The 11,545-nt window shown below is 46.9% G+C and overlaps 1 protein-coding gene across 2 annotated transcripts in view; it reads left to right on the top strand.

Annotated features, from left to right (window-relative positions):
* The window catches only part of ADAMTS17 (ADAM metallopeptidase with thrombospondin type 1 motif 17), a 197,388-nt gene continuing 185,843 nt past the window's right edge, over positions 1-11,545 (top strand). For both annotated transcript variants that reach the window (XM_054837482.1, XM_054837481.1), the window contains exons 1-3: positions 1-143; positions 868-1,229; positions 11,288-11,453. In XM_054837482.1, the coding sequence (XP_054693457.1) occupies positions 74-143; positions 868-1,229; positions 11,288-11,453 (598 nt within the window). In that variant the 5' untranslated portion in view covers positions 1-73. The remainder of the gene's footprint in view (positions 144-867; positions 1,230-11,287; positions 11,454-11,545) is intronic.

The following is an 11,545-nucleotide window of genomic DNA, read 5'->3' as shown; positions in this document are numbered from 1 at the left end:
CTCACTCCGGCCCGGGCTCCCGCCGCCGCCGCCGCCGCCTCCGCTCCGCGCTGGGCCCCGCCGCTGCCATAAAATGTTTGACGGCTGCCTCCTGCCTCTCGTGTTTCCCTGCCTGCTGCTTTGGGGATTGGACGCCGGCACAGGTAGCGCTTCCCTCCCCTGGCTCTCCGCGCCGGCATCCCCTTCCCCGGCGGCGCTGACAGCCCTCGCCGCGGGCAGCCCCGCGTCGCGGGTCCGGCGGGGCGAGCGGTGGGCGCCAGCCCCGGGCGGCAGCGTGCAGGCGTAAGACCGCAGGGCATGCACCGGATCCCCTGCGTGGCCGCGGTCCCAGTCTGCAGGATTAATTGCTCCAGGCTTTTGTATTTTCTTTTCCTGTCCTCTCGCTGCTGCTGCTGTAACGTTTCATGTGGAAAGCTGCTGACTGTCCTTGGCTGCGGCTTCGGCTTGCTCTGCTTTTCCCCTTCTCCCTGCAGATTTTTATTGGGGTTGGTGAAATGCGATGCTTGTGTCTGAGCTATATATTTTTTTTTAATGATACAAGTAGCTTTAGCATTTGCTTTATTCCCCTCTTCCCTGCACATTTTTGTCCCTAATATATGTGTGCATATATATATATACACAGAGAGAGAAATAAATCCCTTTCCTACTCTGGCTCCATTGTCTCTGCAGCCTGTTCACAATTTCCAGTGCATGAGTATCTGCGCTGAAATCCGAGCGCAGGGCTGTCCTCACCCCGCCAGGACGGGGCGTCCCCGCGGAGAGGGGTGGGGGGGCTGGCGGGGCACAGAGCCCCTGGCCGCACCGTCGGGCCGCGGGACCGGCCCGCGGGGGTGCGAGCGCCTGAGCTTCTCTCCTTCTCGCCTGCAGCTGGCGGAGCGGAGCTGGAAGTGGTGATCCCGGAGCGAGTGGCGCTGGAGAAGATCCACCTGCTGCCGCCCGCCGTGCGAGGGGATCGCGGCGGCCCCCGGCGCCGGCGGGCGCTGTCGCGGCAGCGGGCGGCGGCGGAGGCCCTGCTGCTCCGCCTGCCCGCCGCCGGCGCTGAGCTCTACCTGCATCTCCGCCGCGACCTGCGCTTCCTCGCCCGGGGCTTCGTGGTGGAGCAGCGGCGCGGGGAGGCGCGGCGGGCGCCCAGCCCCCGGCGGCCCCCGGAGGAGCGGCTCTGCTTCTACACGGGACACGTGCTGAACCGCAGCGACTCCTTCGCCTCTCTCAGCACCTGCGCCGGGCTGGTACTGCCACCCCGACCCGCCTCCCCTCAGCGCGGGCCGCCTCCCCGACCGTCCCCCCGGGCTGCGGCGAGCCCCTCCGCCTCCCCTCCGACGCTTTTCCTGTCAGCCCCGGGAGCTGCCCGACCCCCCGCCCCGCTCCCAGCCCGGCGGAAGCGGGAAGCGGCCGTTGGGCTGTGCCCGCACCTTACCTCAGCGCGGTGCACCTCCTGCGCGCTGTCCCGCCCGTCCCCTCGCCTCCCCGGGCCTTGGCGAGCGTGTCCGGTGTCCCCCGTGAAGACTTTCCTGTCAGCCCCGGCTCCCTGCCCTGGGAGCTGCCCCAGCCGCCCTGCCCCGCGGAGGCGGGAAATGGCCGTGGAGCTGTGCCCGCACCTCGCCTCAGCGCAGTGCATCTCCTGCCCAACCCCTCGCCTCCCCACTGCCCCACTGTGGGTTGTCTGTCTGCCCTGGCCCTCCGCTGTAGGAGCTGCCCCAGCTTCAGTCATGCCTGAGGGGCCGAGGGCTTCAGCACAGCATGTCCGCTGTGGATGCGCAGCGGGGCCTGAGGATGCTGTAGAGGAGCATCCTGGCTGATGGACCCACCTCTTGTCACTATGCCCCTGCCGTCTGGCTGGTGGCTGGGTCCTGCTGTGGGGATTTGGTCACTTGCCTGCCTGGCTCACTCCTCGGCTCTTCAGCTGGCCCTTTCCACCCAACTCATGCAATCCATGTTGGTGTGCGAGGGTGTTTTGTGGGAGCTAGAGTGTGGGGATACCTGGTATGGTTGGAGGAACCATCCTGCTCGGGGATGCTTTTCCCGCCTCCAGTGTCAGGATTTCTCTGCCTGAGGATGTAGTGTTTTCAGGTGGCTCTGCAAGGCCATCCTGATATGAAGAGGCGATCTTGCATGGGACAGCCTTTCTGTTCCTCAGTGGTGAAGATTTAGATGATGCCCAGTTTGTAATTATTGTTGTAACCTGAAAGTACTTCAGAAAATCACTGAGGCGTTAAGCATAGACTCCCAGTACATGGTCCTGGGATGTGTGCTTAAGTTCTCAGTACAGACCTGTTGCTGATGGAGATTTAGTCTTAAACTTTGCAGCAAGCAGCACTTCATGAGCTCTGTCCTTGGGGCTTGGGCCTTCATTACTGAACCATATGAGGGCGCTGTGCCTCAGGTTTAAAAAAAAAAAAAAAAAGGCTCGGAGATGCTGAGTGTTTGAGTGGCACTGTAAATTGAGCTGTATACCACTGAGGGCTTTCTCAGTTTAAAACTGATATCTCCAGTTCAAGCTTTAAATCACTTACAGCTCTACGCTTTTGTCACTAGGCACGTTTTGTTAATCCTGTTCATGAAGTGCTGGGCTTCCAAAGCTACCTATTCCAGCAGAGATGAAAAGCAAAAACAGGCAGAGAAGGAACCTTTTTAAAAAGAGGAATGTAGTTGTAGGCACAGTATTAACTGCCTGAGATCAGGGAATGGAGGAGGGGGGAGTGAAAAAGATTGGCCATATTCCCAGTAGAAAAGTTGGAAAAGAAACAAGACTAGTTAGTCTTTGTTCATTACTCTCCAAATATGAACCACAATATTGCAATATCTGTTTGTATCATGTGAATTCTAAGCAATGACTGAATTGAAATGACTCAGCTAGATGAACTCGGGATCAGAAAGTGATCCGTGTCAGCGCTGCTCGTTTGTGGCACCTCCTGGGGACCAAAGCCAATACTGCCACATGTGTAAGTGGCAGTGTTGGTAAAGCTCTGCTTACCTTTGCCTGCAGATCTGGTCCTGGAAGCTCTGAGAGTGGTGTGGGAAGAAATGTTGAGAGAGATGTGCTTCTGCGTGTTGGGATAGTCCTCTCCTATTAGAGGAATCTGTTCATTTGCTCTTCATTCAGATAATCACCAGGAATGGGAAAAGGGGTCAAAGCAGACTCATGATACATATGAGTGAGTTAAAGTTTATAACACCCTTGTGAACTGAAAACTAGAAAACAGAAAACTGAATGTCTTTAGGATGAACCTAAACTTAAGAGGAACCTCATTAAATTTTGAAACAGCTTCATTAAATTGATCCACATCACCGTGTAGACCACCTTATTCTAGCTAAATGGACCTTTTGGCTTCTTAATCCAACGTATTGGATTTTAGCCTGCTTGCAGTGTTTACACAGCCTTTTGCAGTGGCCATGCTAAACCGGCATACTGGTAGTGAAAGCTATGCAATTTAGTGGCAAGATGTTTTCTGGGATCAGAGGAATTAAGAGTTTGCCTCAAATTATCTAGGAAGTGGAACTGAGGTTAGGTGACTTTAGAGCACAATTTTTTTGCCTCCTAGTCTGGCAATTTAAAATACCAAGACCATCACTACAGCGGGTTTTGAATTTTCCCATTGCTTCCTTAAGCCCTTTTTGCAGCAGAAAGAATAAGGCTTTGCCCTCAGCAGCAGCACAGCTTCGCGGGTGGCGATATGGATAAGGTCTGCATGCTGGGCTAGGAGAAAGACCTTGGTAGTGGAAACTCTGCAGCCTGTTTATCCTGGCATTTGTCTCCTGAGCAGTGCTAGTGCTGCAGTGGGAGATTTCCTGAAAACTCCAGTGTGGGAGTGCTCGTTGGACTCAAACTGGATGATCAGGACATCTCATTCAGAAAAGCTGGTTGCAAAGAAGTAAGAGTAGGTAATAATACTGTATGCTGATCTCCAGCTGGCCCAGACTTTGTTGTAATCATATTCCTTAACCATGCCATAAATCACACAAAAAGTGATATAAAATGATCAGTGCAAGTGGAGTTCTAATAAAAACAAAATCCCTGACACAGTGGCATGAAAACTGAGCTACAACCAGACTGAGCAATTGCTTCCTGGTAATGATATCAGATTCCCAGTGTGGCATCTAAAGGTTGTGTTTTGTTTTTTAAACTCTGCTCGCAGATGCTGCTGTTAACCAGTATGTGGTCTGTTGTAGTTTCCTGCTACAGCTTGCAATTGCATCGAGAAGGGTGGCCATAGTCTTGTAGCTATGTTAGGCCATAACACATTGAGGACTAGTGTACCTAAGGTCTCATCTGCACAGTGAAAGTACCATGTGTGAGGATACTCCAACCCTCCTATCCCTCTTGATGACCTGGGAATTGCGGTGTAGACAGGAGGTACTATGTCCCTGAAAAGCACTTCAACTTGGCAGGGCTACATCCTGTCTGGGGAACCCAGTTGTCTAAACACTTGGATTCTGACCACACTGCAGGACTGAACTGTCCTTTCCTGGTGCTGAGGAGACACAGGCAGGAGCAAAGTTCTGCAACTTGTCGTCTGACCGACACTAGGAGACAGGCAGTACAGGAAATTGCCTCTCTTTTGGAAAGTTCCACCTTTGTAAGGCCTCAGTGTGTGCTACTTTGAGTTGAGGTGTGTAGTGGACTAAGGTCTCTGCTTCTGAGATCAGTTCCTAGATGACATGTGTTAGGTCTCCCTCCAGCAAGGAAATTCCAGTTTGCTCAATACATCTCAGAACTACTCATTCATTGCTTTCAGGTGCAATTTCACAGTTACATTTTGACTGTTGCTATCTGCACACCGGCCTTATCCTCTCTAGCAAAGTCTGGCAGAGCAGTGCTACCTTCTGTAGAGCTTTTTTAATTGAGAGCAGAGTAAGGAGGTCCTTTCAGCACCATGTATTTGTGCTGTGATTACAACAATGCTTTCTCTGAGTCCCAGCAGGGCTTATCAGTCCTGCGGACCCAAGATAAGACAGATAGGCAGGGTCCTGTGCCCTCTGGGGAGACTTCTTTCCCAGTTGTACATTGCAGAATTCTGCCCCAAGCTATCTGCAAAATATGGGATTCCTAAAGACTTCATTTGATTTATTAATTTTTTACTTTTTTTTATACTAGAGTCACTTTCACATGCTGAAGTGCTGGACTGCTATGCAGTCTGTTGGACTGCAACATCAGTACCTTACAACTGGTGTAGGCTTTTCTACTTCTTGTACCAAAATTTTTGAAACAGTTACAGTTTTAAGAGGGTCATGGGTTCATGTTAAAATGAACATCAGGTTTTGACTTAGAAATACACTTGAAAACTCTTGTCTGTCAGGAAACTTACCTGAAAGCTGAAAATCACTGGGGTGGATTTAGAAGCAGAGTTTTAACTGCAAGTAACTTCTCTTTTTTAATTTTGAAATCTAGAATCTCTGACTTTGGGTTCAGGACTGCTCATTGGCCTGTCTCTAGTTAAAGTGGATTGTCATTCTCAAGTGAGATAAGAGAAGAGGTTGTGGCTCCCTCCTGTTCAGGCTCATTCATTTAACTTTTTCACACCACATTTTCATCTCCTTTGAATTCAGAGAGACTTCCTTGTGCAGATTGGGTCAGTGGCAGTGGATGATGTGCATTACAAGGGCTCATGGAATGAGAACAGTGATGTTCTTGTTACAGGATGGAATACAGTAATTGAAGCTACACCATAAGAAATACATGCTGGAAGTCAGGAAACAAACATTTTGCAGTATGGTCTCATACAATCTATGCAGAGAAGAAAAGGGCTTCTTTTCTTCCAAGCTTCATGTATGTTTACCTTTGTTAAACCTCATGCAACTCCTGGTGCACAAATCCAGCTTGTTAAAATATTTCTGAATGGTGGCTCTTTGTTCTGGCATGTCCCTTTCACTTGGTACCATCCACAAACTTTGAGAGGGTATAGATGTAGATAAGCTTTGGCAAGTAGGGACAAGGACAGATGATAGAGATTCCCTCTGGCCCTTGTGTTAGCCAGGTGTTTCCTTTTTTCAGGTAGGCTGGGCAGAGATGCTGTAAGTTTGGTGGTGGTGATAAGGGAAAATGGTGATTATTACAGAGTCGTGATGGTGCATTTGGGTACTAAACAAGGTTAAATGCCAGAAATGTATTTCCCAGTTAGCTGGGAAATTCTGCCCCTGCTATCGCCCACATTGCTGTTCACCAATGATGCTGTGGGACCAGACACAAACACTGTTTGGATGCATAGCTTCTTCTAGGGTCTCTGGGCTTCCACTGATTTCCACGTGGGTGTAAGGGCCTACGCAGGAACTGGATGTCTCCGTGTGGTTTTGGATGGAAGGCCAGTCAGGCGAAAAGAACTAAGTTGGACTGCAGCCTCCAGGGAGTGAGCAATAGCTCAAAGGATTCCTGGTGAAATGGTAATTCTGCTCTGTCCTTGGGAAAAAGAGGAAGAAGAATATAGAAGAGGCTGCAGTCTGTTGGTTTTAAGCCTGACTCTGATTATCAAGGGGAGAGTAAGTGATTACAATGGGCAGGTCCAAAGAGCACTTCTCCTGTGGGTTCGTCCTGTTTCTTAGGTACTTCAGATTAGTGCATTGTCACTTTGGAGGTGTCTGCCTTTCTTTATTGACTGTGGAGGGAGATGATGCCTGGTTTAGAGCAGATGTCTGAAGCTTGGTGAGCTCAATCCCTGTCCAGTGGTAGTGAGTCTTTTCTGTGTGCAACAGGGCGGTGCTGCCCTTCAGGTGACTGCAAGAGCCTCTGCTGTTGTGGGAAGCAGGGCAGTGCAGGCATGCTAGGATCATAAGATAGACACGATTTCCCCTGAGGAAACCTTTGGCTCTGCTGAATTCTCTTGTCTGGGAGAGGAGCTGTCTGGCATTCATCCATAGCTGGTCCATGAGCTGGAAAGTTAAACCTCTTCAAATTACCGTGCTGGGTTTCTTTGTGCTGGGATTTTCTTTCCCCTTCCACAGTGGACAAAAGGGAGAGCACGTTCTGGTTTCCTTGTTTAGCAGACTCGGAGGCTGGGGCAGGCTGGGACAGAGGTACAGTCAGATATTCATGGGCACGATCTGCTCTCACAACTGAGCGTAGACCTGAAATGACACTGGAGCAAGACCTAATTTAAAGCTCTTGTTTTAAATTTGGTTGGATTTCACTTGTAAATAACAATTAAGTTAAAGCTGAAGCAGGGTTAATAAGGACGAAACTAAAAGCCACGTGAAGTTTATTAAACTGTATTCGTGTTGGTTTTTGTTCTTCACTTTAAATATTAACTTCCTTTTAACTTTGAGGAAATGGTTAAACTAAGATTTACAGTGTAGCAGTTGAGGAATTGAGAAGGAGATGGAATTTGTCAGATGTTTAAAACTTTTCTTTTCAGCGTGTTCATATGTATGTAACTAATGAACACTTAGGAGCAAAAGAAAAATCTGTTAAAGATTCAGCATTTCACAGATCTTGTTCAAAGACTTTGCAAAAATAAAAAGGGCTGGAAAAACAGTGTTAACTGTTGGAGAGTATTAACGTGTGGGAAGGTCCAGAACCACGTGTAGAGAACATTGGAGATTTGGATTCCTGTCCCAAGTTAGCCTTCGAGTTGTTGTAGCTCCACCAGTACTACCAGGGGACAGAGTCCGAATAGTGAAGCCAGTGAAGCAGGACGATGTGATTACAAATACTATTTGTGTGTCAGGATTAACAGTCCCGTTGTTACCGTTGTGATTTCGGTGACAGGGTGTGAGGACCTTCCTCCTTTCCCTGCTGTCATTTAGCCTGAGAAAACTCCAGTGGCAAGGAAGATAGTGTGTAGAAGAAGAGTGAACTATTGGTGGTACGAGTGTAGATTAGAGAGCGAGTAGATTGCTTCATTGACCAATGTATGTATAAAACTCTGGTTTAAGAACATGTGAGAATATTTTGGTGGTTTGGAGAGCAGGGTCTTTTTTGCAATTGAGCAATATTGAGCTGACTCCTAAATTAAGGATATGAAATATCCTTAATATGAAAGATATAGCCACTGTTAAGCACAGTGGTGAGTGGGGCTGTAGTGGGAAGCGTGGATTATTGTTTATTTTAATCAACTTGTCAGTTTAGTTGCCTGCCTCTTGAGGATGAAATCATTCCAACCTTTCCTGTTAGCTGAGCTGCGTGATTCTGTCAGCTATATGGTCCTGCCATACTAACTGTAAAATCCAGGTTAGGTTAATAATGCAGATGATGATGAACTTCTACACCTCTCTGAATTTTTGGGCTCCTGATGCCTCCTTGTGTCTCGGGTGCTCTGGGATAGTGGGGCTAGGCAGCAGTTGCTTTCCCAGACACTAAGCAATACTGGGGTCTGGCACAGTGGCAGGTCCTGTTTGTACTGGCTTTCACAGTGAAAGAAGGACGAGAGGGAGTAACCCAGCTTTTGATATGCATCTCCCCAGGCAAACGTGAATTGGCAGATCCAAAGCATTTTATTTAATTGAAATGACTTCCAGAGATGTGGGAAAAATAGCTCTGACAGTTACACGGTCTTCTGTTTTACGTCTTTATCTTCAAAATCCAGCTTTCTGCTGTCCCTGAACATCACACAGACTAGAGAAGAAAAGCATAGAGTATTTGTCTAGTGCTGATGTCTGATATCTTATGCTGACATTAGCACAGTATAGTATCTGGTGGTTGGAGGATTTGAGGGAGGCAACATGAGGAATGCATTTCTTACAGAAAAAGCAAAATAATGACCAGAGTATTCAAGTTACCACGTCCAAAAGATCTCATCTGGGCCAACAGGTTTGAGGACTTTTTAGAACCCAACTGGCAAATTTGGGGAAAAATTTAACTCCCTAGGAGTTTTTTTACAGGCTCAACCCTGCAAATCCTTCCTGCTTGAAACTCTACTTGGCTTGTCAGATTAAACTTGAGATTGCTTCTTAACCTATTCCATGGTGAAGACGCATGGCTCTTTCCCTCCATAGGTTTCACAATTCCAAAGCAAATGTGAAACATAAGTCCTTTCCAATGGTTTAAATTATTTTCACACTTGATGCCAGAAAGTTGGGATAATGTCGGGTGGTGATGAAACTGACTACTTCTTACATATTTTTGGCACCAACAAAAATGGTTGGCAGTCTTTCAGGAGCTCTGGTGTGGCTTTTAGTACCATGGCACCAGATTTACAACCTTTCTTCTAAATAATTAAAACCTATATTAAAAAAGGGGGTTGGGGCTACCTCCCAGCTGGAAGATTGGATGGAACAAGGAGGGGAAGTAGTGGAGAGCATCGTAAAGGAGGCTGGAAGAATAAGTCACTAGAGCTTTTGCTGTCTCTGAAACAACTCTGACAAAGCCCAACTTGTAATTTAAAGGAAGAGGCAGACCTTTTGGAAACTCCAGGACAGAGTGGGTCTTGTAAACAGGTATTCATTCTGTAGGGCCAAGAAATAATGTCAATTTTTCTTTGTAAATGGGAGCCCTTCTGGGAGGTGTCAAGGCATTTTATACTAAATCAGTGCCCTTGCCCCAAGGGCAAGGTCTCTTTTGAAAGACCTTGGAAGACATGTCTCTTGTCTCTTTTGAAGCAGGAGACTAATTGTTACCACAGTGCTTTGCAGCCATGGCAAATAGAGACTCTGATTTTTTTAATTTATTTTTTTCCAAGTGCACTTTTGAAATTAGTGATGCTTTCTGAGAGATCCTGTTTTTTCCTGAATGCTGTTCAGTTAGTACGGCTGTCAAAGGAGAAGAGCTCTCATTTCTGTTAGCAGAAATTCCTCTTGCTGGAAATACTAGGCCAAAGGGATTTCCTGGGTGTACGTGAGGACTGAATTTGGCAGGAAGGTGTGGAAATGTACAATATACAGTATGTATGTAATGTATATTATAAATCATATTAGTACAGTCAGCTGTTGAATATATAGTATTTGCATGTACGTGCAGAGCATTTATTTGGATGGTTGCCTGGCTGGCATAGAATGCAGGGGACTGCGTGAAAAAAAAGTCTGGTTTCTCTTTATATGTATAGGATGGGTGCTATAGGCCTGCAACCTAGCAGGACCCCTTTGTAAGCTCCTTTACCTCTAGGGTGTACCATAGGCACAATCTGATGCCTCCTGGCAGGCCAGGTGAGGCCTTTTGTTGCTAGCAGAAGTTGGACCAGACCTGGAGAGTTCTCTCAGGGGGGTATATGGCAAAGAGCTGCATTTCGAGACTTTTAATTGCAATACAAATAATCATTGGATTAGTACAATGAAAAGTAAGTAAGAAATCCTCATTGTACGTATTCACTTACTCCAATGTGTTATAACCTCAGAGCTGATTACTAAACCTGGAGGCTTTGTTAAGTTTTAAGGTGATACCTTTGCTTATACTCTCTTCTTTTCATGCCAGAAAAGGGGTGGAAAAGGCATAAAAGAACCTCAAAAACTCTGGTTTGCAAGCAGAGCAGGACTCTCCTGGGGCAGAAGCTGCCTTCCAAAGATGTTCTTGCCAGCCCTGGTGTAAGGTCTGGACTTGGTGCAAGAAAGGCAGGGGTTTAGTGCTCTGACCTGTAGCCTATGGAGTCTACTGTTATTGAGACAGGGTCTTTGCCTTCCTTGTGTTACTTACTCCAGGGATGGTGGAAAATCTCATAACTGGGAAGGTACAACAGTCCATTCCCAGCTTGACCTCTGAAACCCAACCTGTGGCTTGCAGGGAGAGCAGTGCTTGCTGTGTGGCCACTATTGTAGTCATGAACAGGCATTTGGTCTCTATTAAAAAAAAAAAAAAAAGTGGGTGGATCTGCAAGTTATACTTACAACATCAGTTCACTTAGTGTTGTCGGCAAGAGTGAGATATATACATAGGTGGTCTCCTGTTTGCAGGCAATTTCACCTCTTTGCTCTACTGAGATAGTAAATGCCATTTAATAACAATGCAATTCTAACTGGTAATTAAAAAGGTGATTATGAAAGAATTTCTGTTACTAGGATTTATTTGTTCTCATGTGAGCTGGGCATCTCATAAGACATACATATTTATGCTTTCAGCTAGCTGCTCTAGCTGGAGGGAGAGGAAGAAGGGAAAGGAAAGGTGTTGACAAGAACCACCTACCTTTTCTTTGTACATGTACAGTACACAATGATGTTTCTAAATAGTTCTCAGTGATATAAAAATAAATATGAGAAGCAGATGAAGTTCTTTAGTCTGTATTGTGCAGACCGAACATAATCATAATCACTTTTCCTCACACTGTAAATAATGATTGCAGTGAAATGGTCTAGGTTCAGACTGGGTTGACAGACAAGATTAGGATACCAAAATGTCTGATGGAGTTTTTTTGTTCTCTTTTGTGGACAGGTTGGCTATATCCAAATTGGATCAGAGCACATGCTAATACAACCAGTGAATACATCAGAGACCTCATTTAGTGGAAAAGAACACTTCATCAGGCGTAGACGATCCACAAAATCAAGCAATCCCATGAAGTCGCACAGTCCTGATGAGCACTGCAAGGTTGTAGCAGGTGAGCTTGAAGTGGCTCAAGAGAACAGCCATGAGTATGCAATTATATTTTTAACTATTGTTCTGCCAGATATGTCTGTATTTTGTAATTCA

This window comes from Grus americana, chromosome 10 (genome assembly GCF_028858705.1).
Source record: "Grus americana isolate bGruAme1 chromosome 10, bGruAme1.mat, whole genome shotgun sequence".
In the NCBI taxonomy this organism is placed as follows: Eukaryota; Metazoa; Chordata; class Aves; order Gruiformes; family Gruidae; genus Grus; species Grus americana.
The sequence above is the reverse complement of the archived record's forward strand: the minus strand, read 5'-3'. Positions and strand labels throughout refer to the sequence as shown.